The sequence below is a fragment of the Cajanus cajan genome, chromosome 10, assembly GCF_000230855.2.
Source record: "Cajanus cajan strain Asha chromosome 10, NIPB_CcT2T_4, whole genome shotgun sequence".
Taxonomy (NCBI): domain Eukaryota; kingdom Viridiplantae; phylum Streptophyta; class Magnoliopsida; order Fabales; family Fabaceae; genus Cajanus; species Cajanus cajan.
This window is the reverse complement of record NC_138526.1, coordinates 33,427,158-33,455,014: the sequence shown is the minus strand read 5'-3', so window position 1 is coordinate 33,455,014 and position 27,857 is coordinate 33,427,158. Positions and strand designations below refer to the sequence as shown.

The 27,857-nt window shown below is 30.3% G+C and overlaps 3 protein-coding genes across 3 annotated transcripts; 2 read left to right on the top strand and 1 right to left on the bottom strand.

Annotated features, from left to right (window-relative positions):
* Positions 1 to 5,566: 5,566 nt before the first annotated feature.
* On the top strand, positions 5,567 to 11,287 carry LOC145952859 (uncharacterized). Its single transcript, XM_083065922.1, has 3 exons — positions 5,567 to 8,980; positions 9,084 to 10,263; positions 10,338 to 11,287. The coding sequence occupies exons 2-3, from the start codon at positions 9,591 to 9,593 to the stop codon at positions 11,186 to 11,188; spliced, it is 1,524 nt and encodes a 507-aa protein (XP_082922048.1). The 5' UTR covers positions 5,567 to 8,980; positions 9,084 to 9,590; the 3' UTR covers positions 11,189 to 11,287.
* Positions 11,288 to 11,380: 93 nt separating this feature from the next.
* LOC145952860 (uncharacterized) lies at positions 11,381 to 13,120 on the bottom strand. The gene is made up of 2 exons (XM_083065923.1): positions 12,240 to 13,120; positions 11,381 to 12,150 (listed from the first exon to the last, which is right to left on the bottom strand). The coding sequence occupies exons 1-2, from the start codon at positions 12,603 to 12,605 to the stop codon at positions 11,509 to 11,511; spliced, it is 1,008 nt and encodes a 335-aa protein (XP_082922049.1). The 5' UTR covers positions 12,606 to 13,120; the 3' UTR covers positions 11,381 to 11,508.
* A 3,489-nt stretch (positions 13,121 to 16,609) lies between these two features.
* On the top strand, positions 16,610 to 23,574 carry LOC109805626 (uncharacterized). The gene is made up of 7 exons (XM_020367791.3): positions 16,610 to 16,782; positions 16,947 to 17,136; positions 17,230 to 17,338; positions 18,268 to 18,614; positions 18,738 to 20,499; positions 22,098 to 22,348; positions 23,185 to 23,574. The coding sequence occupies exons 1-7, from the start codon at positions 16,715 to 16,717 to the stop codon at positions 23,254 to 23,256; spliced, it is 2,799 nt and encodes a 932-aa protein (XP_020223380.1). The 5' UTR covers positions 16,610 to 16,714; the 3' UTR covers positions 23,257 to 23,574.
* The last annotated feature ends 4,283 nt before the right edge of the window (positions 23,575 to 27,857 follow it).

Sequence of the window (27,857 nt, the reverse complement as noted above, 5' to 3'; positions counted from 1 at the left end):
AAAATAAGAATAATAAGTGAAGGCAGGAAGATTTGCACATAGTTTGGTGGTAGTGGTAATATAAAAAGAGTTAAATAAAAGGTTATTGTAATCGACAAACATGTTTGTGTGATGATTTTTTTATTAGACTTAAATGTATTTTTAATTTTTTATAAGATGTGAAGTAAATTATTTTATATATTTTTAAATTTGACATTAATTTTCTTCAGCTTAACTAATTTTTAAAAAAAAATAGTTTCTCAAATTTACAAGAATATATTAATATGCTTATATAATATTAACTAAATTTAAATATAATATTTCATTAATAAATATATTAGTAGTTAGAGGTATTCATGGTGTGATTTTATTCGATTTCACCTGAACCAAACAAAAAAGTTAATTATAATTTGGTAAGACTCTTATGAAATATGAACAAATATTTAATAGTTTGTATTTTTTTCATGTAATATCTTAAAAGTTAATAATTAAATATTAATTTATAATCACAAGACATGACTTTCGCCTTCATTCGACTTTTGTGCTTTTAAAAATATATAATTTAAAAATTAATTAAAAATAAATAATATTATATTATTTATTTAAGACTCATGACATTATTTTACATTCCAATTCAAAAAGTCAAACAAAAATAGGGTATGAAAAAAAACTAAACAAAACTACTAGTTTGCAAATTTTTTGATTGGCTTTTGATTTTTTTTTTATCATATTTCAGTTTTGAACACTTCTATCAATAGGTAAAATTTGTACAATAAATTTAATAAGTTTTATTTGAAAGATCCACTAATGATATTTAAATAGATAAACTAAAATATTTATATAAAAAAATTACATAAACTAAAAAATAGGGATGTTTATGGGTTAAATTGGTTTAAGTTTGGACGAAAATCCAATCCAAAGCAATTAAATTTAATTGATTTGGATAAGTACGGATTTCATAAATTATTTTGTTTAACCCAAACTGAACTAATCCAATATTGATTGGGTTGATTCGGTTCAAATCATTGAATAGCTAATGAATTTTTTTTCTCAAATTAAATAGATTTTTCAACATTAACTAAACTAATATATTGTCAAAAAAAATAATTAAATTAATAGATTTGCAATAAAATTCTTCTTAATTTCTTTTTTAATCTATTTAAGGATTTAAAATACACTATAGTGTATAAAAATGATACTCAATATATTGTAATATAATTTTTTTGGTTTGGATTTGTTCGAATTTTAAATGTGTAAATTTGATACTTGAATCAATCAACATCAAGTTAAATTGGTTTAATTCTGATTGACCCAAACAAACAAAAAAAGATCAAACCAATTTAAATGGTTGGATTAAGATTATTGGATTCGTCATATTCATCTAATTCGATAAACATTCCTACTAAAAAAATGTTTTTTAATTTGAGAGATAAAATTTTTTTTGTCTTATATTTAAAAGACTAAAATATATTTAAATCTTTTATTATTATATTATATATAAAAAAATATTTATTATTAAAAATAGTCACTAAGTTTTATGAAAAATTATATACAAGATAAGAATTTTTCTTTTAAAATATTATATTTGGTACGATAACTCCATAACATTCATTAATTCAATTGTATAAACATTTGGATTTGGATTGCTCTATTTATTTTTATGAATTAAATGGATTGATTATTTAATGGAGTTGGTAAAAAGATGTTTAATTATGTTAATTCATACATCTCATATTTTGTTTAGCAAGTTAAATATATTGATTCTTTAATTAACACTTTACTAATTGGAGTGGGACAAAATAGGTAAAGTAAATTGTCCATAGTTCTTTTTATTTCTCATCAATAAGTTTTAAATTTCCATCTAAATGTATTTCATATTGTTTTTTTAGGATTGAGTATAAAATATTTGCATAGTTAAATAATAAAAAATTATATTAAATATAACTTTTAAATTTAATTATTATAACATTTATTAATTTAATTATGTATAGCAAGTATATAGATGACAATATAAAAGATAAATAATTCTTATAATCTCACTGCATGTTAGTTAATATCTCTGACCCGATTATATAAAAAAATGTTAAAATATTTTTTTCGTATAGTTTTATTTATTTACCTTTTAGTTTTCATAGGTTAAAATAAATATTTTTAGTTCCTATATTTATTCTTTCAATCATTTTTAGTTTTTATAGATTCAGATAGATCTTTTTAAGCTCTATATTTGTAATTTTTAATTTTTTTAGACTTTATTGTTAATATTTTTCTTATAATATTGTTGTTTCATATTAATATGACAAAGGTATTGATTCAATTTTATGTGCTTAATATCAAATTATTTTGCTAAAAATTATTCTAAATTAAGTCTTTTAACATTTCGTATCTCTTTTATACTTTTACATCCAACATCCATTATTAAGACATTTTTTATCCTCACAAAATTGAAGATATATATCACATCAACATGAAATAGATAACATTAAAAAACTAATGTGACACTTATTTTGGAACTTATTTTTTCCTTTCTTTTTATAATAAAAACAACCTTAACACAATTCCATTAGAATTTGTTGAAAAATACATGAGGGTATATAGTAGTAATCTTTGAGTCCAAGAATACCATTTGTGGCCTTGACTAACTTATGAGCCACAAGATTTGTTAGTCTATGAGTGAAGTTGATACCACAACTTTGTAAACTAATGAGAATAGATTATAATCATTTATAACATCTTTATTTTCTATCAAATCGACTAGAGCCTTATTCATATTGTTCATTGCATATTGGCAATCGATTTCAAATATTACATTCTCTAAAATAAGCTCCTTGACCTAACTCAATATTTTTTTCATCATGATCACTTCTCACTCATGCGGTTCTACAACATATTGGAACACTTTTGTTCTCACCATGATGAATGACCTTTCATGGTCTCAAATAGAAAAACCTGCTCTAAAGGACCCATTATCTTTGAATGGATCTCCATATACATTGCATTTAAAAGACCCATTTGTAGGGGCTTGCCACTAGTCTCGTTGATGTATTACTACCATAGTTGATTGATTATTCTTTTGTTGGCGTGCATGAACTCATTCAACCAAGCATCCTTTGGTCATGTACAACACATCATTTGCATCCCTTTTAGCTCCTTCCCATAGCTTCACATTCCTACTATACCACATGCTTCAAATTATATGACAAAATCAATTGCCTGTCTATGGTCCTATGCATTAATTACACCTAACACCAGTTTTTGAAGGCTTTTCTATCTCCATCATGATGACCCTAACGTGATCACCAATGTGATTGGATGACCAACATTTTTTAGCATAAGGGCACCCTATGAACAAATGTCAAGTATTTTCGATGTTACTATATCACAAGACACAACTTGCTCAACATTGTAACCCCACAAGCCTGTAGTTGCGACCTAGTTGGCAGGCAATCACAACGTACCCTCCATAAGAATGACTGAACCTTTGTTAGGATAGGGTGTTTCCAAATGGCCATCCAACTTCCTTGCTCCTTCAAGTGTTCCACCTCCAATACTTGATTTAAGTATCCATGGTAAGCTGAACGTACAATGTAACAGAACATTTATATCTCCATACTTTTCAACCATTACCTTTATTGTTCACTAGTAGAATATGGTAAATAATTTATCGGTCTTATGGTTCAAAATACTTTTCTTTTAACTCATTTTTCAACATTTATTCACTTTATCCATGCTATCAGCTACCATCACATGTTGAATACTCTGTTCTTTTCGTAATGATTTGACCCTTATTTTGAGTTATTATTAGCCAAACCTCATCCCAAATCAGGATATTGGTACCTTTGCCTACCTTCCACCTATATCCTTCCTTAATAAGATGTTGTGCACTCCATATGTTTTTCCACGTGAAACTCAAATTGTGACAAAGCAATGTTGTCATGTAATCCCTTTTGGATAATACTTTGCCTCATACAACTAGTTAGTTAGAGTTTCTTGATCATTTAAAAGTGTCCATGCTTGCTTGCCCAACATGGCAATGTTGAAGGCATGAATGCTTCAAAATCCAAGACCCTCATGCTCCTTCTTCATAACTAGTTTCTCCCAACTTAACCAATCTATACCTTTGTTGTTACCCATACTTGAATCCCACTAGTAGGAATTCATCGTACTTTCCAACTCTTTTCCTGAGTTTTGTGATATCAAAAATATGTTTGGTACGTAAGACAAAATAAAGTTTTATTTTTTTCTTTTAACACAACACTTATTATGGGATTAAAAAAGTATGTTCTTTTTATTTTTTACTTATGTGTATAAATGAATTTTGTAATTGTCTAATCTTTCAAACTATTATATTTTATCTCCATTCTTTAGTTGAATTTTAATAGTTTTTTTAAAGAAATTGTCAAAAAATTAATTATTTTTTATATCAAAGTTTAAATTAGATTATAAGTTCAAAATTTCAATTTATATATTTAAATATATTTGTTATTAAGAATTTTAATTATGATATAATTTAAATATTAAAAATATTTTTTTCCTCTAAATTTTAGCTATATTGAAAGAAATTATCATCTATAATGTATAATTAAAATACTAATTTTTATATATATTTTACCCCCACAACTTAAAATTCATAGATTCGTCATTGTTTGTATCGTATCTTATTAATCTATATCAAGTACATGATCATATAATAATGTCATCTACTTGTTATCTCAATAAACATTTGATAAGAATGAAATTATCTTACTATTGTTATTTTTTTCCTTTGTCATATCTAATCTTAACTACAATAAGTCCTAATTGTATATATTGTTATTTTCTAAAAGAATAAAAAATTGAATATATTTAAAATCTTTAAAGTTTTTTCAATTTTCACTTCTTGCTATTGAATAAAGTTATTTTATTTTAGTCTCTAAATTTTTTTAGGAATAAAAAATCTTGACACTAGGGACCAAAAATGTTAACAAGAAAAAATGTTCAAGGACTAAAATTAAAAATCAATAAAAGTTTAAAGACTAAAATAGTGATAAAAAAAGATGAAGGCTAGAGTGGACCTACTTTATATATGATCCACCATGGACCAAAGATTTTTATCGTTAGATTAATCTGACTTTCACAAGTTACATGTGCATCAACTACCCATATTTTTTCTTAAAAAAAATTAGAACCCTTCTTCTTAAAGCGAATGTCAGATTATAATAAAGAGGGTTGAATTGTTTTCTTTTAAAAAGTGTTCCTTTTCAAATCAATTTTTCATACAAGTTTATGAGTAAAATTAATTTTTGCATTGAGTGTATTTTGCTATAACAGTTTAAGTTTACTTGTTTGTGATTCAAATTATGCAGTAATATAATAGTAAATACAGTAAGCTTGTTAACACAAGTAAAGAGATAAGAAAAAAAGAATGTGCACAAAATGTATACTAATTTATCCCAACTAAGCTACATTTAGTCCTCACATAACCTTGTGAGATTTTTTACTAACACCATAGCCAATTGTTGCACAAATTCAGCTCCCTATTGCATAAATTTAGTATCAACATTTAACCACCTACTTAGAAAATTTCACTCAATCACCTATTGAGAAGGACAACTTCACAACCACTTGCTATGGGACTATTCACAACACCTATCATACACCATTGTACTCTCATGATTGTCTAATAAATATTTACAATAAAAAAGGTTCTTGTGCTTTTACAAAGATCACAAGTCTATTTCTAACTATGGAGTTTCCACCAGGGAAGATATCTCATTTTTTCTATTATAGATCAAGATTACATATATGAAGTGGATTTTTTATGAAAAATTTGAGGACGAAGCAACAAAAAGTGTACTTTTTTTGTGCTTGAGTGATTTCTCTTTTTCTTTGCTATTGTTTCCTTCAAAATGAGACCATTGTTTTCCCCTTATCAACACTCAACAAATAGATCCATTGAAACTTGCTTTGTTCTTTATGTTTAATGCTAATATCATTGTACTTTATTGTATCAGTCAATCTTAACAAATGAGGTTTCTTTTGAGCAAGTATTTGCTTCAAGTCTTTTGAACAAGACTTTAAGACACGTTTTATGAGAATAAGTGTTTCATTTGAAGGTTTTTGATCAACAACTTGGGATAATCATTCAGTTGATTGGGATAACATTGTCACTATTACTAATCAACATTCCTTGATATATTCATAATTTACTTTTGTTTAAGAATATGTCATGTCATACAACCTTTTGATCGGTCTAATTTTCTTTTGTACAAACACTTGAACAAACTTATTAGCACATACATATATATTATTCTTTTATACATTTGAGACTAAGAATTTATCATTATTAAAACTAGGTTAATGCAGGATTCAACACTTCTCTCACCCAAAATCGTTATCTAAAGAAGGCACAGTGCTTTCTACTTTGAAGATTTGTGAGTGAACCAAAATCTTATACAACATGCAGTAAAAGTGTAAGACATGAATGTTTGTATATTCATCTACAGTATATTCTTTAAAAATTCAACAACCACACTGGAGAAACCTCCATAGTATCAATTACAAATTGAAACACTCGACAAAATTTCCAAAATTTAAACATTGTACGAGGCACATTAAAGAAAATGATTTTTTTAGTAATATAGTGCAATTGATTTACATATAAGATATGAGAGTGAGTTTAATCTCACAATTAAAAACCTTTTATTTGTGATGGACAATATATAAAGTTGGTCCACCTAACCTTGCATCATAAAAAGGTTATTTAAGTACTACAATTGAAAATAAAAAATAAAAAACACATTTTTCTTGGTAAACTACAGATAATTAAGGACTAATACTTCAAAGTACTAAAATTCATTTAAGTTATCGACTTCTTCCAATAAATGTTTCTTATACACAGAATTGAACCCTTAACCACATGCTTAAGGGATAAAGTCATCTAACTTTCTTAATGAAAAAACATATTTATTTTAATAATAAATAATGAATACTACCTTTGTCTTTATATATAAGATCTTTATATTTTTTGCTTGTCTCTTTTAATAAGACCATCTTTTAAGCATGAGTTGCATTAATTATATATTTTATAAAATTCTCAATAATTCTTTTAGACTAAAATATAAATGTTTGAAATTAATTAGATAAAAACTTTCTCCTTCTTATTAAGATTGGAGAGGCTTTTTGACCAAAGTAGGGTTGTCTGGGAAGTTATTTACGTAAATGGTGCTGTTTGAAAACTATTTACGCCTTTAGAGCTGTTTACAACGGTGTCACTATGGCCCATAGCGACACCAATGCCACGTGGTTTTTTTTTTTTTGTGTGGGCTGGGCTCGAATGAGCCAAAACAGTGTCGCTATGGGCTGAGGCGACACAGTTTGTGCGCCATTAAAAATGGTGTAGCCCATAGCGACACCATTTAAGAAAAAAAACAAAAAAAAGTAAAATAATTTCTAAATTTAAAAATAATGAAGTGAATTATATATTTATAAAAATAAAAAATATTTATTTAAAAACGTAATCATAAAAAATATATATAATTATTTTACAAGTGGCGCTATGGCCTATAGCGACACCGTGTCGCTATAGGCTATAGCGACACTACTAATTTGTTTTTTTTTTTTAGTTAATATTTTTTTTTATTTTAAAATTATTTTTATAATACCAGTTAAAAATGTTAATTTGTAATTATAAAGTTAATTTTTCTCTTATTAGTTTTATGTATATATATTTTTTTCGTTTATTATTTTATGACAAATTAAATAATGCATTTATTTATTTTTTTAAGTGGCGCTATGGCCTATAGCGACACTGTGTCGCTATAGGCCACAACGACACTATTTAATTTGTTTTTTTTTTTATAAATTATTTACTTATTTTTATTTTACCAGTTGTTTATTTTATATTAGCAGTTAAATAATATTGTAATTGTAAACTTAATTTTTCTGTAATTAGGTTTGTGTATATATATTTTTTTCCTTTATTATTTAATGTTTTTTTTTAAGTGGCGCTATGGCCTATAGCGACACTGTGTCGCTATAGGCCACAGCGACACTATTTAATTTGTTTTTTTTTTAAATTATTTACTTATTTTATTTTACAATTTGTTTATTTTATATTAGCAGTTGAATAATAATTTGTAATTGTAAAATTAATTTTTGTGTAATTTCTTTATTTTTCTATGTATATTTTTTTCCTTTAAATTTTTTTTTATGGTGTCGCTATGGGCCATAGCGACACAGTGTCGCTATGGGCCATAGCGACATTATCAGTATATATACCCACACTCAGCTACGTTCTTTTCACAGTTGAAGTCATATATATTTATCAATTACGTTTTGGTCTGATTTAAGACTCTGAGCCAGTTACGTTTCTTTCTGATTCGGTGAGTATAATTTTATTTTTGTTTAAATATAAATTATAGATATTTGCACTAATTAATTTTTTTTGTTGTAGATATTATGGATCAAATGATTGCTTATATTTATACTGGAAAGATGTATGAAGGTGCTGAAGGTGTAACATTTGATGGACCAAGAAAAGGAATGTATATTAAACGAGGTATCACTTTGGATATATTAAAGAGAAGGATTCATAACAAATTTAGTCTTAACTCAAATCAAGTGATATTATCTGTAAGCTACAGATTTTTAGTTTCACAAGGTGATAACAACATATATTCTTCATTGGAATTGAGTGACGATGATGATGTACAATGCATAGAAGCATTTCAAAGCCAGAATGTGATGCCAATAATGGAATTATATGCTGAAATAGGTATGCAAGAATCTTCTACTTTTTCATTAGAAAATTTGTCAATTGAACGATCACCTTTGATCACAAGAGATGAAGATGAAGATGACGAAGAAGATGAAGACTATCATGTTTCATCATCATATGAAAGCATTGATGAATCCAATGAAGATGAAATTGATAATTGTGAACCATCTGATGATGAGGTGCAGCCAGATGTTCTTGTTAATAGTCCAATGGTTGAACCAATTTCAATGTATCCATCTACTGAAGGTATCATTTGAAAAATAAATTTGTCAATAATTTGTTATTTGTTTAAAGTAAATTGTTGAATTTTATTTTATTGAACTTACTAAATTCATTATTATTAAAATAGGTGGAAGTCAATTTTGGGGTAATTTACCCCACTACAGTAACATAAATTGGAATCATCCCGATGAAGAAGATATTCCAGGGATGGATGTGGGTAGTACTTGGTCAATTGGGCAAGATTTATATGTGGGGTTGGAGTTTGAAAATAAAGATGCAGTTAAAAATGCAATCAAGCAAAATGCAATGAGAATGCATCAAAGTTTTTATGTGGTTGAGTCGAAAAAGACTAAATGGGTTGTTAGATGTCCAAATGCACATGATGGATGTGGATGGTACATGAGAGCCATTGAGTCAAAGAGATCTGACAACTGGAAAGTGACTCAGTGGGGTGGACGTCATACGTGTTTGAACATGTCTTTGTCGCAAGATCATGCTAAGTTAGATTTTGAGTTAATTGCAACATTTATACAATGTAAGTTCTGCAAAGTTTATAGTTTATATTAATAATAATTTATGTTTGTGTTTACTAATATTTAATATGTTAGTGTTTACTAATATTTAATATGTAGGAATGGTTAACCAAGATCCATCAATAAAGATTAGCCTTATCCAAGAGAGAATAACATCTCAAACTGGGTTCAAAATATCTTATAGAAAGGCTTGGATGGCGAAACAAAAAGCAATTGTTAACGTTTTTGGAGATTGGGAAGAATCGTATGCTTATTTACCTCGATGGCTGCAATACATGAAAGAAATTGCTCCAGGGTCATTTTATGATCTGTGTCATGATGAGTTTTTTGTTGGTAATCGTTGTCATCGTGGTTACCGTCAATTTCACAGATTATTCTGGACATTCAAGTCGTGTTGTGATGCCTTTAATTTTTGTAAACCGTTGATACAAGTTGATGGCACTCATCTGTATGGCAAGTATCGAGGTACATTGTTGATTGCTACAACACAAGATGGTAATAACAACGTTCTTCCTCTTGCATTTGCTGTGGTTGAAGGAGAAACATTACTTGCGTGGTCGTGGTTCTTGTCTCATTTGCGGTTACATGTTACAAACAAAGAAGATATATGTTTAATATCTGATCGACATCGTAGCATTAAATCGGCCATTGACAATGAAGCAATTGGTTGGAGATCGCCAAATGCATATCACAAGTACTGCATTAGGCACATTGCAAGTAATTTTAATACTCGATTCAAGGATGTCAAACTTAAACAAAAGCTTGTGAAGTTAGGTACATATTGTTATTTTAAATTTTTCAACCATTTTAAACAAATTTATAGTGCGTTATTTTTAATTGGTATGCAGGGTATACACCGTGTAAGCACATTTTTGATCGCAATTTGGAAAAGTTTTGTCAATCTAACCCTGATGTTGAAAGGTGGATAGGAGCGATATCTAAAGACAAATGGAGCATGACATATGATGCAGATGGTCGAAGATATGGTCATATGACAACAAATTTGTCTGAATGTGTTAACAAGGTGTTAAAGGATTGTAGAAATCTCCCTATCACTGCATTAGTTCGGTCGACGTATACCAGATGCGCTGAGTATTTTAGTGTTCGTGGTAGTCGTGCTTTAGCAGATGTTTCATCTGGGAAGGTCTTCGTTTCAAAGTTAGTTGAAGCTTTGCAAAAAAATCAAGAAGAGGCTTGTTCCCACCAAGTTTGTAGATACGACATTCAATCTTCAAAATTTGAGGTTGAAGAGGCCTTTGATCCAATAACACAAACAGGAGGGAAGAAATGGGTAGTAAATTTAAAGGAACGATACTGTCAATGCGGAAAGTTTACAGCATTTCATTATCCTTGTTCTCATGTTATAGCTGCATGTGGTGTTGTTAGCATTGATTACTACCAGTTTATAGATCCTGTTTATACCAATGATTATGTTTTAAAAGCCTACTCTGGTCTGTGGGAACCAATCGGAAATGAAGACTTAATCCCTCCGAGTAATGAGGATTGGATACTTGTCCCAGATCCAACATCAGTGCGCGGGAAAGGGAGACCGAAATCCACAAGAATTAGAAACGAAATGGATTGGGTTGAGAGCTCACAACGACGACCAAAATGTAGCATATGCAAACAAGAGGGTCACAACAGGCGCAATTGTCCATCTAAGTCTAATAATCAGTCGATAAGTTTTGAAGATGTTTAGAATTTGTTAAACATATTGTAATTAGTAATGTGTATTCATGATGGTCATTGTATAACATAATGTAATTACTATTGTCTATTGATAATTATACAAAATCTACTCATCATCGTCTTCCTCATCTTCCTGATGATGATGCCCTCTATCAGTAGCAGGAGTTAGAATACACCGTCGTCGTCTTTCCCTTGCAGCCCTTTGAGGATTTCTTCGAACACGTCTTTGTTCTGGCGGTGATGGGTGATGACTAGCCTCCGCAGAAAATTGTGGACGCAAATCAACACCTGCAACGTCATATTTGACACAAATTATTAATATTGATATAATTATAAGAAGAAAAGAATAACAAAATAATAAAATATGAGTAGACCTGATGTATAAGTATGACTGATATAATCATCATCATACGGAATATGAAAAGGTGCTTCCTGACTCGATTGTGTGGCATCCTGTGGCATACTTGGCTGTGGAGTCATTAAAGGGGAATGTCCAAAAATATGATCCATCATTTCTGATGACATAGTTGGTTCCGGTGATGAGTCTAAACCAAGTGACTCACAGATATGTGTAGTAGTCATCGGAACTGATGTCTCAAAACCTGGAGGGCGAGGTGGAGTGTACCAATATGTGTATTGGGACTGCGATGGATAAGTGGGCTCCTGAGAAGGAATATAATATAACCCTGCTGCTCTGTCTGGCACTGTAGGGTACATCTGATCAATCGCCTCAACTGGCGTTCTTCGTCTAGGTAACCCTCCAGCCTCCCTTGACTGTGCAGGAACATTGAAAGTCCCCACGTCATATGAACCAGGGGGAAGGGGTGCTTCCTCAGCTGGCTCAACGAATCTAGCCCTATAGTCATCAGATATCGATAATAATCGATTAGTCTGCTCTGTGACTGCTTCCATAGAAAACTCTGGGCTGCCATGAGGAGATGTCAAGTATGCCAAGCATTCAGTTACGTCTCCCTACATATACAAGACATAAAAAAATTAGTTTACCACTTTATAATTTAACAAAATATTATATTAAAATATGAGTTGTAATATGTACATACCACAATCGAGTCTTTAACTTCATCATGATCAATGTACAATTTCCCCTTTCTGCGATACCACCTCATGTATTCAGAATTTGGACCTAATAGTCCAACCTGTGGAGAAGTAGCTGGAAAGTGGTATGCATATCGATTGGCCCAGTGCTCAAGTGCTGGACTTAATATTGTAGTCCAATCATCATCCGTCTTTCCCCGCAGGGTCAACGCATGCACATGAGTAGGAGTGATCGGAGCATTTGGAATTGGTTGCTGGAGTCCAAATTGCCGCATCACCCTATCTGGCTGATGCCACTCACAAATACACAGAGAAAGTAAGGGGATTACAGAACCCCAAATACGTATCCCCTGTGTACAGTCCTCGGGCATCTGATCCAAAGGCGGATATGGTTGCCAAATAATCTGTAAATAAAAAAATTAAATTAGTTTATATTAAAATACTAATAACTTACACAATAAAAACCGAAAACCCTTAAATTTTAGTTACTTACTGATTTTCTGGACAAACTTCAAAGAATTTGCGATAAAATTTAATATCATCGCTCATGCTTATTTTAGTGGCTGTGTTCGACCACCTGAAATAAAAATGTAAACAATTAATTTCTACAAAATTTATTGAATAATTTTAAAAATGTTAATATTTGAATTTGATCATACCTTAAACCAATAGGACTGGCGGGAGGAATAGGTGGGAATGGAGAAGACAGAATGGTTGGGAATCGTTCCCATGCCCATAACTGCAATAAAAGTGTAAACCCACCACAACTTGGCGTTTTGTAATCAGTAGAGGTGCATAAATTGCGATACAAACATCCAAGCACAGCTGCACCCCATGCATACGTCTTAATGGTCTGAAAGTCACCTAAGAACGCCAACCACCTCAATGAGACATAGTTAGAAGATCTATCAGGAAACAAAACGCCTCCTATAAACCGTAGTATCCAAGCTCGAGCATAAGGAAGCAACTGATGTAGCTCCTGTAGATCATCTGCAATCTCATTAAAATATGTTGCCAACCAAGATAGCTTGACCCTATGACCTTTCATTTCTGACTCAGGTGGAATAACACCTAAAAAATCATGAGCTGCATAAAACAAAATAAATTATTTACCGATTTTTAATATTATAAAACACAATTACTATAACAAAAAAAACTTAAAGTATAGTTATTTTAGTACCTGATTCAAATATATTAGCACTGCCTCGACTTAACAGTGCTTGACCGTCAACTGGAAGACCAACAATCATACCAACATCTTGGAGAGTAACTGTGCATTCTCCAAATGGCATGTGAAATGTGTGTGTTTCTGGTCTCCATCATTCTACCAAAGTAGTTAATAAACCAGGGCTCACTTTGATATAACTCAACCGAGCAATCCATCCAAATCCAGCCTGGTCTAATAACGGGACTATTTGATGTGGAATTCCGTCAATTCCATTGCGTGTTGGAGCAGCACGTCTTGCTAATAATCTCCTATCTTCTTCTCTATTCCAAACATGTTGTGAAACATGTATGGATTGCAATGACAATAAATCATCCTCAACGGGTCCACAACTCACACGCATAGATGTAGAAGATGATGCCATCTATAACAAAATTTAACAACTAATTATTTCATACATTATATAAAATACAAATAAACCAAATTACACATAATTAAATTTAATAACAAATTAAATTAAATTATTTTCTAAATAAATATTATTTAAACAGATTTAAAATAAATCAATTTATATTTTAAATATCATTATTTTTAAAATTAAAATAAATTACACAGAAATATAACTAATTAAATTTACACAGAATTATATTTAATAAAAAAATATAATTAAAATATTTTCTAAATAAATATAAATTCAACAGAATTAAAATAAATAATTCAAATTTTAAATATAATGATTTTTAAAATATAAATAAATTACAGAAAATTATAACTAATCAAATTACACATAATTAAATTTAATAACAAATTAAATTAAATTATTTTCTAAATAAATATTATTTAAACAGATTTAAAATAAATCAATTTATATTTTAACTATCATTATTTTTAAAATTAAAATAAACTACACAGAAATATAACTAATTAAATTTACACAGAATTATATTTAATAAAAAAATATAATTAAAATATTTTCTAAATAAATATCAATTCAACAGAATTAAAATAAATAATTCAAATTTTAAATATAATGATTTTTAAAATATAAATAAATTACAGAAAATTATAACTAATCAAATTACACATAATTAAATTTAATAAAAAATTAAATTAAATTATTTTCTGAATAAATATTACTTAAACAGATTTAAAATAAATCAATTTATATTTTAAAAATCATTATCTTTTAATTTTAAAATAAACTACACAGAAAAATAACAAATAAAATTACACAGAATTAAATTTAATAAATTATTTAAATTAAACTATTTTCTAAATAAATATAAATTATTCAGAATTAAAATAAATCAATTTATATTTTAAATATCATTATTTTTTAAATAACAAACAATTACACAGAATTATAACTAATTAAATTACTCACAATCAAATTTAACAAAAAATTTAAATTAAATTCTTTCCTAAATAAATATAAATTTAACAGAATTAAAATAATTCAATTTAAATTTCAAATATTATTTTTAAAATAAAAACAATTACAGACAAATATAACTACCTCAAATTACACAGAATAATTTCATAAAAAATTTAAATTAAATTACACAGAAATTTAACTAAATAAAATAAATACAAATATCATTATTTTTAAATTAAACATAAATTACAGACAAATATAACTAAATAAACTATAATAATTATAAAAATCAATATATTTAATTTAATTACAAAACTGATAAAATAAAAAATACCTCAAATACTTGATATTTCTGGAACTCTGCAGAAATCCAAATAATACAATTTAACCTGAAATATTAATTATAATATATATAAGTTAAACAATATTTAAAAAAAAAATTAAATGAAATTCAACAAAAAAAGAATTTTTTTTTTTTGAAATTTACCTTGCACCTGATGAACGTTCACGCGGAGGGGGGGGGGGACCAGCAGGGTAAATCCATATATATATAGGAAATTTTTTTTTTTACTGTGCCAGGCCACGTGTCAATTACCCATTGGTTCCTCAGACGGTAAATTGACACGTGGCCACTGTAATAAATGGCCTCAACCACCACCACCAGTGTCGCTATGGGCTATAGCGACACAGTGGCGCTATAGCCCATAACGACACCACTGTTTTTTTTTTTTTTTTTAAATTATTATCTTATTTTTTTTTAAAACATTTCTATATTTATATATTATCATATAAATTATACTATTTTATAAACTTATTTTTCCATTATTTTCTTTTTTTAATATAAATATATTTATTTTTTTCTGTATATAATAGTGTCGCTGTGGGCTATAGCGACACAGTGGCGCTATAGCCCATAGCGACACCAGTGTTTCTTTTTTTTTTTTTTTTTTTTTTTTTTTTAATTATTATCTTATTTTTTTTAAAACATTTCTATATTTATATATTATCATATAAATTATACTATTTTTTATAAACTTATTTTTCTATTATTTTCTTTATTTAATATAAATATATTTATTTTTATATATATATAATAGTGTCGCTATGGGCTATAGCGACACAGTGGCGCTATAGCCCATAGCGACACCAATTGTATTTTACGCTTTAATATTTTAAATTATGTAGTATATTTTTTTTGTAATTTTTTTATTTTTACATTATCATATAAATTTTAATAACTATTTTATAAATTTTCTTTTTAAATAAATTATATTTTTTGGATTTTAGTTTTTTTAAATTTCGAATATGAGTCGCTGTGGGCTACAGCGACTTCATTGTAACTACTTGTGTCGTTATAGGCTGGACCAACTTCCTCAATATGGCTCTCATGGCTTCTCTGGAGTTTAAAAAATGCCACGTGGCAGTGGTGTCGCTATGGCCCATAGCGACACCGTTGTAAACAGCCCTAAAGGCGTAAATAATTTCTAAACAGCCCCATTTACGTAAATAACTTTCCATGCAGCCCTACTTTGGTCAAAAAGCCGATTGGAGAAGATAAATAAATATAAAAATATATCTCTTCCAAATATTAATTAATTAAGTAAAAAAAGTGAAAGTAATTCTTGAAAAATAATTTAAATTGCTCACAAATTTAATATCTTAAACTAAATTAAATAATTTTTTGAAAAGTGTAATTTAATAAAAAAGAAATTTAAAATAGTAAAAGAGTAAAATATATATTTATATTAAAAAAAATGTCAGACAAGTGGTGTTATAGAAACAATAAATAATAATAAGTTGTTGACAATGGATCCCACAGAAGGCTAGTGGAGAGTGGAAGGAATTTATCTCCCACGTAAATAACGTGTCCCCAAAGTCCAAACCCGAAGGGAGGCTTAGAAGGAGAAAGAAAAGAGAGAGCGAGTGACCAAAAGGAAAACATGAACGAAGATGGCGTAACCTCTGCCAATCCCAAACCTCCCTCTTCTCCTCCAACACCCGCTGCCAGGTTCTCTCTCTTTCTCTCTCTAACACCGCACAATTATTGCTAACCTTAACTCGATTTCAAACTCTTCCATTTTCTAGGGTTTTGCGTTTTGCGTTTTCCTTTTTTTTTTTTTTTTTTTTTTCAAATTCGATTTTCCATATTAATTTCCCTTTCCTTCCTCTCAGCTCCGCGGGGGCCTCGTCGCCGGCGTTTCCCGCGCACGCCGGCAACGGAGAAGCTCGCCGGCGCGACAAATCCAGCTCGGATTCGCACGCGGTGCTGCGAGGGGCTTACGTTCCATCCTGCCGGCCCTGGGAGCGCGGCGATTTGCTTTGCCGCCTTTCGACGTTCAAGCTCGCCGGGAAATTGCCCAAGGTTGGGTTCGTTACGGTTGAATTGTGCCGGGAGCGATTAGGTTTGGGGAATTTTGGGGGAAATTAATTGTTCTGAGGTTTGGTTGCTTTGCAGGTTGCTGGCTCGTTGGCTTGCGCGAAGAGAGGCTGGGTGAATGTCGATGTGGCGAAGATTGAGTGTGAGATATGTGGTGCTCAGTTGGATTTTGCTTCCTCTTTTGAAGGTGAGGCTGTTGTTGTGAATTTGTAGTGGCTATTTTGGTGTGGTCCTTTTAATGCTGTGTGTGTGTGGAATGGGGATTGGTGATTCTGCTAGATTTTGAATCCAACTCGAAGCTTTGTTTAGTGTATTTATTAATGTAGATGGAAATTGGTGTTTGTGTTTTTCTTGGGGAAGGTTATGTATTTTGTATGCTTGGTTAGTGACCGGGGTGTGGGTGGTTTTGGTAACTAGTTGCGGTGTATTATTTTTTGTTGTTAGCTTAAGTGAGGGTTATCTGTTCCACGAGATAATTTGGCATTGTAGCTGAAGATACTTAATTGCTTAACTCCACGGATGAGCTCGCACTAATTTGTCAATTTGAGATTTTCCTCGGAGTTACCAGGAAAAGTTGGAATAATATAATATTTAATTCTTATATAGGCACTGAAAAAAGGGTTATCTATTGAATAAAACCTTGTTACCTTATGTGATAAGAGGATAGAAAAGAGGAAAGGCCGAAAATTTCACTTGGTACTTTTGAACAAAAAATCAATGCGATTTATTTTGTATCTCTTGCTTAATGAGAAAACAGGTCACGTATTCTACATGTCCAGTTGATTTGATGGAAGTGACTTTCTAAAAGAGTTACGGGGAAGTTTGTTAGACATTATAATTTCAACTAGAATTTTTTTAGAGGTTGCTTTTTTTACCATTTTTGTGCTAGATTATGGTATATAGGTATGATATCTGTAATGTGCATTTTAAACCTTTTGTAATGTTAATTATAGATAATATTCAATAAAGAAAAGCCTTATTCTTTATTTTTGTAAACTTTATTCTTTTTTTTTAAGCTTCTTGCATTTCACCGTAAGCCCTTTTATCATGACTTATATACAACTTTCGATGTTTCTTTCTGGGCCTTGATTGTTGTTTCTCATTTATTTGATGTAGCTGATGCCTCCAGTGAAGAATTTTCTGAACAGCTTGATAGAGGACACAAAGTCACCTGTCCTTGGAAAGGCAACAGCTGTCCAGAAAGCTTGGTGCAGTTCCCTCCTACTTCACCTTCAGCTCTAATTGGAGGTTTTAAGGATCGGTGTGATGGACTCTTGCAGTTTTATTCTCTCCCCACTGTATCTTCATCTGCAGTTGAGCAGATGCGACTTACACATAGCCCTCAAATTGATCGCCTACTTGCTCAATTCCATATTCAGACAGCTGGAGAATTGGGTTGCAGAGCAGAAAATGCATGCGGAATGGGCTTCACTGGAGAACAAGCTCCTCATCCATATTCTTCTGTAAGACTTTTTTCAGATACATTGTTTCCTTATAATTATTTATTATATAGAAGTGTATTTTGTGCCAATTTTTCCTTTTTGTTTAATTATTTCTATCCTTATATTAATATTCCACTTCAATAGGCTCAAAAGCTCATTAGTCTTTGTGGATGGGAGCCACGGTGGCTTCCTAACGTGCTTGATTGTGAAGAACAGTCAGCTGAATCTGCTAAAAATGGTTGCAGCTCTGATCCAGCTAAAGGCTCTGGACCTGATCCTGCTCCAAGCAAGAAGGAGTTTTCAACTTCTTCCAGGAAAGATACCGGGGATAATGATATACTGGGCTCAGAGTTTAATTGTGAGTCAAGGTCACCATTGTTAGATTGTAGCTTATGTGGGGCCACAGTTAGAGTATGGGATTTCTTGACAGCCCCTCGTCCAGTTCATTTGAGTCCATGTGGGATGGATACCCCTCAAACAAGCAAGAAAATAGCATCAACACGAGGAATAAGTGCAGCTAGTGGTATCAATGAATGGGCTGCTGCAGATGGTGTTGAAAAAGAGAGGACTGGAGACCGTGATGAGGCGACAACATCTGATAAAAGGCAACTTGTATCCAGTAAATGTTTAGATTTAAGTCTTAAAATGGCTTGTGGGCCATCCTATTCACCAATCAAAAACTTGACTTCGACCTCAGGTCATATGCAAGATGCTGGTGAAGGAAAAGATTTAATGATTGGGCGCCCTTCTAGGAGTGAGGTTGGTGACCAGGCAGCATCTTATGAATCACAGGGCCCTGATGCACGCAAACGCAAGTTGGATGATGGTGGAACCACAGCTGACAGGCCACATCTAAACATGCAACAGGCAGACAGTGCCGAAAGAACTATAACTGACCATGATAATAATGAAGTCATTGGTAGTCAGCAGTATTCAGCTGGTCCTTTCAAGCGTGCCCGTGATACTAATCTAGTGGAAACATTCCAGTTTCCATTAAGAAATTCTTCTGATGTTGTACCTAGCCATTCATTGGATATTCTAATTGAACCAGATGCAAACATCACTAACCAGTTAAACCCAGAAAGGGATCATGCCATTGGCATCCTGTCCAACAGGGATTCTGCCCATGCATCTTCTATTATTGCAATGAATACCGTTTATCACGGTTCAGATGATGAATCAATGGAAAGTGTGGAAAATTTTCCTGTAGATGTTAATGATGTCAATTTCACTTCTGCTGATTTGAATGAAACATCAGAGTTAAATAGCAGCTATCAAGCTCAGCAGAGTGCTTGTTTTCAACCACTTTTAGAAAGGGTGGGAGGGGAGACAGGTGTTAGCAGTTCAAATGCGTGTGGGGAAGTTTTGAACACGGAGATATTGACTGCACATGCTAGGGATGGACCTAGTTTTGGTATTAGCGGGGGAAGTGTGGGAATGGGTGCAAGCCATGAGGCTGAAATCCATGGGACTGATGTCTCAGTTCACAGAGGTGATAGTTTAGGTGATGTTGAAACAATTGCTGATGTGATTGAAAATCAGGGCCAAGCAGGTGAATTTGAGCCTTATCATGGACTTACAGGGGAATTTGTGCCTGAGGAGGTGAGTCGGGAAGATCCTCAAGGGGATAGTCAAGCTGTGGTGTCTCAATCTACAGCAAGGGCTGATAGTGGCTCAAAAGTTGTAGCTTCAGCCAAGGTTGAATCTGTTGAAAGTGGTGAGAAGACCAGTAGTAGCATGCAGATGCTAGGCCTTGGAAATGGTGCCCATCCATCCCTTTCTTGTAATGCTGTTGTATGTTCTGCCTATGAAGTATCCAAGGAAGAAGTTACTCAGACTAGGAAGGCATCTCACAATGATGATGGTGCATATAATGAATCAGGCCATTTAATTGCTGATGTTATGGGTATGTCTGATTATTTGTTTTTTATTTCATTTTACTCGTTTAACCTTGAAGATGCTCTTCCCTCTTCTGCTCCTCATCTTAGTGTGACTGGTAAATGCTGTTGGTCTTTTCAATTTTTAATAATGTCATTGTAATATTACTACATTTTCTGATTTCTCCTCTAATGATGTAATTATTTGATATTCAATTGTACAAAGTTATTTGGCTTTTGAAGCATCCTGAGGTCAATTACAAACATTATTAATAATATCAAAATGCCTTAACTAAAATTGTTTGATTATTGTACTGGGAGGAATAACTTATAGGTAGAGGGGGGGGGGGGGATTATACCTAATGTGGATATTTAATGAAAGGGGAAGCATGCATCCATCTTTATTTGGGAATCAAATCTTTGGTCCTTGTTGTTTCCCTTCAGCTAAATCTTATAAATGAGAGGAAATAAACTGAGAGATATTTTTTTAAACTTTTTTTTGGAATTTTGAAAAATGTTTTCCCTCCCAAAACCTTTTTTTTTTATTTAACCAGAGACCCTTAGTATTTGGAAGTTACATCTTGCCTAATCTGAGTTGAGCTAAGTGAACTCTTTTAGGGACTGTTTAGTTCAAAGGAGGAGGGGAGAGATTTTAAAAAGTAAAAACTAGTTTACCTTTGTGCTCTTATAATTTTGAATTTCAGAATTTATTTTTAGATGCTCTCCCCTCCCCTCCCAATCCCCCCCAATATTGGAGGGCAGCAAAAATTGGATGAGGGCTTTTGCTCCCCTACTAAAATTTGATCCAGACAACATTAGTTTATAAAAGTCCCTCCTATCCCTTCCATTTCCCTCGAACCAAACATTATGTTGGGAGTAAAGTTCTCAAAACATATTTTCTCTGTTCATAAGAGTAAGCCTCAAAGATACTTGAGTGGAACTGAGCTCCTTGAGTCTTGAAAGGATGTGGAAGAAATACAATTGTAATATAGTATTTAAATATTATGAATTTGGCTTCTGTATCCTGCCTCCCACTTTGATATTCGAATCTCTATCTCCCCCGCCTGTTAGAGCGAATCTCCTTTTCCCTTCCTCCCCCATCCCATTCGTCCGAACTCCAAACACACTCAAGTAGTTACACATACATTCTCTTATTTTTCTGCATAACTCTTATTTGTGATCATAGTATACATGTATACACTGGGTTACATATTCATAATCATAGCTACATCCATTATTTATGATGTTCTTCCATTATATGTGTGTGTGTGTATAATATTTAATTCAGCTAATATTTTCAACCATTTCAATGTTTAAACAGGTTTCATGCTGGCCACATCAAACAGTAACTAACAAATAACTTATTGACTAATTTTTAAATGGCTTTACCCAATATATACAAATACATTGTATTAAACAAATCTCTAATCTTTTGCTGAATTCAATCACTGCTGATAAATTGTACCCAAACTTTCTGCCCCTTTTTTCAGAATTTTTCTTTCGTAATAAATGCTTCATATTATACTGAATATCCATTGCCTCCCACCTCCCCCCCCCCCCCTCCTCTCTCTCTCACAGCTTTGTTGTGCTTATGCATTAACTAATGTACTTGGTTTCTAATGATCAGGGACTCCTTACAGAGGCAACAATAATGGAGGTGTTGAATTTGATCCGATCAAATTACATAATGACTACTGTCCTTGGGTGAATGGGGTTGTTGCTGCTGCTGGTGGTAATAATCCCTGCTCCAGTTCTGGTGTGGGTAGCGTAGCTCTTTGTGGCTGGCAGCTGACTTTAGATGCCCTGGATTCTTTCCAATCTCTTGGACATCTTCCTTTGCAAACTCTTGAATCTGAATCGGCAGCATCCATGTGCAAGGTTTGTTCTGGTTGTTTCACTATAATATTATCCTTTATTTCATGGACAACATCGTATTTAGATGTTGATATTTTAATGTGTTCCCCATTTTTCAAAATCCAAAGTCCTTGAATTTATGATAAATAGTTCTAAAAGATATAGATTCATTCTATCACAGGTAGGAAATTTTGGCCAATCATAGACGAGATGTACCCTATGTTTGGATGAAGAAAAAAAAAACATTTTTGAAGTTGAAAATTTATATTGTTTGGTAGAGGTGAAACAAAATTTTCTCTAATTAAAATTTCAAAATTTTCTCTCATCACCCATTTTGTTTCCTATCATCCAAACGGAGTTGGTACCGTACAACAGAACATGTAAACAACGATGCAGAAGATAGAAAATATAGTAGTTATCAAATATTTTGACTTGTTTAATGTAATAGGATTCTTATATCATCAAAAATTAAAATCCTTGTCTATGAAGCCCAAATATTCTAAAAATGGCAAAGTATATATTTCCTATATATCCTTAAAGTTCTAGCAAATAGTAGGCCGTTAAATAGAGCCAATATTCCTTTTAAACAGGACTAAGATGTTTTTTGTGACAATCTGACATGGATTGGGAAAAATATATAATTTTTGTGACATGTTAATTGTGCATGGAAATATTCCAATATGGGAAAAGAATATATTTTGATATCAAAGGAAAACGCAACAACAGTTTTTTCTTATGATCACAAGTGTTGCCTTTTGTAAGTTGTGATCATCATCCAGTGATATAGTTATGTATTTATTAGAAATCATCGATGCCTCTTTACAAATGTGGTGCATTAATGTAAAGTTTGTTTCTTGCAGGGTGATCGGTTCACTTCCAGCCAGAAATTATTAGCACGCAACTCCTATGTAAGAAAACATGGAAGAAACTGAGACCTGCAGGAAGTTGTCAAAAGTTTTGTTGAGCTGTTTCTCTGTGAACGAGTATTACACCTACATCCTAATTCAAGCTATGTTTTTAATCGGATGTTAGTCCATTCTTGTTCTTTTCTAAAGTCAGTTTTGATGCTATAATATTTGCTGTTTTTATATTGGATTTTGGATTGGTATTGTCAGTTTAATAAAAATATCAATGTATCAAAAGCCTCTTTGAACTGTAGATAATTGATATTGGATAATAGAGAATGTCAGCTAGTGATGAAGTATTTTTGTAAAGTATTTTTTTTTTAACTTATAAAATTAATTTTAACATATCTAGACTGTATCATATCTTGAATTTTTAAAGAATTTTCTGTATCCCCGTACGTGTGATGCATTGTGCTTGTGTTATATTTAGTACCTGGGCTTCATAGGTCGTCAATAGTACATATATAAAAAAGTTTAAAATATGATATATTATTATGTGCCTTTGTACTTGTGATATCAATGAGCCATTAGTTTATGATGACTCTATTAATGAGTCTTGTACCCATTTTTCATAAAGTGGTTGCATATATTGAGCTACTAACACTTAAAGTTATAGTCATTGATGAAAAAAGTTTCTCATGATTTATGAGTAGTGTCGATAAATATGACTACTACTTGCATCATTGAATTTTATGGGCATTTTTGAAATAAAAACTTTAATTTATGATATTATTAATTAAAACTAATTTAACTACTTTTAATGATCTTGATAAGTTAAATATTTGTTTTTTGTAAGTTAAATTACACTTTTGATTTATCTGTTTTTGTCTATACGAAATTTATGTCCGCTTATCTTATGAGACATTTAGTCTTCTTATTTTGTGAGACATTTAGTCTTCTTGATTTAACAAATACGGGATTTTAATCTTACAATCACTGTTTCCTTGTGTTCTCGAATTGTGGAACTCTATTGGGTGTCTGTCTACTTACTTTTTATCTCACTTTAATAGGTAAGATTTCAAGATATCATTTTGTTGTCATAAAAGAAATATTTAAAAGGGTCATTCAAATCATTTTGTTCATGGAGGGGTCTAGTTAAATTAGCTAAGCAGATGCGTGAGTGCTATAAATTCAAATTCTGAGTATTGAGATTGATTTTTATGAATAAAAAAAGATTAAACTATATTTTTGACCTTTATAATAAATTTGTAATTTTAGTTTTTATTTTTAAATGGTTAAATACCTAATTTGGTACCTTATAATATTTTAAAGTTTCAATTTAGTTCAATTTTAATTTTTGGTTTCAATTTGGTCTCTAATAATTTAAATTATTGTAATGTCGGACCTTCCGTTCAAATTTCTTAAACGGAGTTAACTGTTAGTCACGTAGATGCATAGGTGGATATCAAATTTCATTAATACATCTGGAACTAGAACGGCCCGTATTGAAACTAGAACGGTCCGTTTTGCTGCACTCGTCGTGTGTTAATTTTGCATTTAGAACGGCTCGTTCCAAATGCATTATTTAACACATCACGAGTGCAACTAGAACGGGCCGTTCTGGTTTCAGAACGAGCCGTTCTAGATTCAGAACGGACCGTTCCAAAACGCCAACCACATACGTATATTCAACAAAATGCAATAATGTGGTTTAAAGATTGAAAACAAAAATTCATAATATAACATAAATTCAAGGATTGAAAACAAAAATTCATAACATATACTAAGAAAGTTCAAAGAAATTAGTGAGGAGAAAAATCATCTGGATAACACTAAAGGTGCCAATAATACATCCTATCCACCATATAATTATAGTGTTGTTGGCGTTCATCCATCTCTTGTAATTGATGATTCATACACTAAATGGCTGACAGTGACAAGATATTAGCATTATCTACTGTACATGTGGTTGTGTGGTGAAATGTTAGTCTTGTGTGTCCTCTTCCTCTACTTCAGGTTGTACCTCCTCAAGAACATGTTGTTGTTGGGGTGTATCGGTTAGTGACTCCAAGGGGAAATATCATGTCGTTTCATCCTTGACTATATAGTGTCGATTTGGTAGTAAGTGGTTTACTCCAGTTTGATTAACAATGAAATAAAACATGCCATCATTGTCCTTAGTGATACACTGCATTGCATAACAAGTATTATAATTAATACTTTTAGGAGCTTCTATATCCTGCAATTGGTCTAGAAATGGTCTATAGCCCAAATGTTTAGCAATTGAAGTTATCAAATCCCCCATTGACAATATTACCAAATCCAGTGTTTGAAATGCTTTGTACCTTGAATTTTTTTCCTTGCACGATTCACAACCGTGATTTAGAATCACGGGCGTGAATTATAACCATTGACCGTTTGTGTTTGGAATTTGGAACCAGAACGACCCGTTCTGATCGTGGTGTGTTAATTTTGCATCTGGAACGGCCCGTTCTAGATGCAAAATTAACACATCACTATTGCAAGCAGAACAGGCCGTTCTGGTTTCAGAACAGGTCGTTCTGGTTCTAGATGCATTAAAAAAATTTGGTATCCACCTATGCATCTACGTGGCATCCACGTAGCCAACAGTTAACTCCGTTTAAGAAATTTGGACGGAAGGTCCAACATTGCAGTAATTTAAATTATTAGGGACCAAATTGAAACAAAAAACTAAAGTGGGACTAAATTGAAACTTTAAAATATTATAAAGGACCAAATTAGATATTGAACCTTTTTAAATCTACAATTTAAGTATCAATTTTATAAAATTTTGGTTTAATTTTGTTTTTGATCACTCAAGTATTGCTATTGTGCAATTTTGATCTCAAGGTTTTAATTGGGTAATTTTAGTCCCTAAAGCATTATAATTGTGTGATTTTGGTCCTTCAATTTTTAATTGAACAATTGTAGTTCTTCAAATATCATAATTGTGCGATTTTAGTCTCTCCTATTAAAAATTCAATAATTTTAATATATATATACAATATTTTAAAATTATACAATTATTTGTCTATTCAAGTTAATATATATTATAATTTTCGTTAATGTATCAAATGATATATATTTATTATTACTAAATAAATAAAATTTATATATTATTTTTATAATATTACTGATAAATTAATATCAATAATATTATTAGCATATTTATAATAAACTAATAATTTGATAAATATAACTTATTATATATAAATATACTTTTACAAAAGTATAAGTATATTAATTAGAAATATACATATCTTATCCAATATATTTATATTTTTGTAAAAGTATATTAATATATATTTAGTTATATTTATCAAATTATTAGTTTATCTATAAATATACTAAAAATATTGTTAATATTAATTTATCAATAATATTAAAATACTAATAATACATAAATTTTATTTATTTAGTAATAATAAATATATATCATTTGATACATTAAAAAAAATTGTAATATACATTAACTTAAATAAACAAACAATTGTATAATTTTAAAACATTATATAAATAAATATATATATATATATATATATATTAAAATTTTAAAGTTATTAAGTTTTTAATGGTAAATACTAAAATCGTATAATTATGATATTTGACGGACTAAAATTGTTTAATTAAAAATTGAGGGATTAAAATCACACAATTACAAATTTTTATGGACTAAAATTACTCAATTAAAATCTTGGGATTAAAATTGCCTAATTGCAATACTTGAGGGATCATCTAAATTGTAATGATTAAATATCATAATAATTAACAAACTAAATTATATTTTTAATTTTTATTTTTATTTCATAAAAGTGATAAAATAAGATAAAAATAAAAAATAAAAAAATAATTTTATTTAAATATAATTAAGTATATAATCATCTATATGTTAGATAATAATAACTATTATAATTTTAACGATTAACGAGATAAATATTTAATTAGTAACCTAATCTCATCACAAAAAAAAAAAATAATTAGTAGATCAAATAGGGGTCAAAATTGTGTTTTTTAAAAATAAAGTAACCAAAATTATAATTTTGATATTATAAATTGATTTAAAGTGCTATTTAAGAGATAGAAAAGTTTAAATCATTTTGTCTTTTAATAGTTTCACCTGGTATTTTTTGTTGGTCTCCTCTCGACTTCAAACTATTATGATGTGTTTAGATGAGGAATTTTACAAATTCAAGGAATTTTAAATTCTTGATATTTGAATTACTTTGATTTCAATTTCTATCATTCTTAAAATATTTTGTTTAGATGATTCAATTCAAATTTCTTAAAATTTAAATTATTAGGTTAAATATGATAATTTGATTCCACCATAGTAAAATTGATTTTAAAAATATATTTATATGTTGAGATTTTTAAATTAAATTTTATAAAAATAAATATTAATCTATTTTTAAATATTTAATAATTTTAAAAATTAATATTAGATAATATTTAATAATTTTAAAAATATTTTTGAATATCCAATAATTAAAAGAATGAAAAGATAAGATAAAATATATAGATGAAATAAGAAAAACAAATATAAAAAATTTCAAATTTCTCAATGTTTGAGAGAATTTGAAATTATACTATTTTAAAGAATTTCATAAATTCATCCAAATAAAGTATTTCACCTCAAAAAATTTAAAATTATTCAAATAAATAAATTA

Excerpts from the sequence above, each read along its gene's own strand:
- LOC109805626 (XM_020367791.3), top strand. The coding sequence starts at position 16,715 with ATGAACGAAGATGGCGTAACCTCTGCCAATCCCAAACCTCCCTCTTCT. Across the intron at positions 17,339-18,267 it reads TTTTGCTTCCTCTTTTGAAG|CTGATGCCTCCAGTGAAGAA; the intron begins GTGAGGCTGTTG and ends TATTTGATGTAG. Across the intron at positions 18,615-18,737 it reads CTCCTCATCCATATTCTTCT|GCTCAAAAGCTCATTAGTCT; the intron begins GTAAGACTTTTT and ends CCACTTCAATAG.
- LOC145952860 (XM_083065923.1), bottom strand. The coding sequence starts at position 12,605 with ATGCCCGAGGACTGTACACAGGGGATACGTATTTGGGGTTCTGTAATC. Across the intron at positions 12,151-12,239 it reads AAGTTAAAGACTCGATTGTG|GGAGACGTAACTGAATGCTT; the intron begins GTATGTACATAT and ends TTGTATATGTAG.
- LOC145952859 (XM_083065922.1), top strand. The coding sequence starts at position 9,591 with ATGGTTAACCAAGATCCATCAATAAAGATTAGCCTTATCCAAGAGAGA. Across the intron at positions 10,264-10,337 it reads ACAAAAGCTTGTGAAGTTAG|GGTATACACCGTGTAAGCAC; the intron begins GTACATATTGTT and ends ATTGGTATGCAG.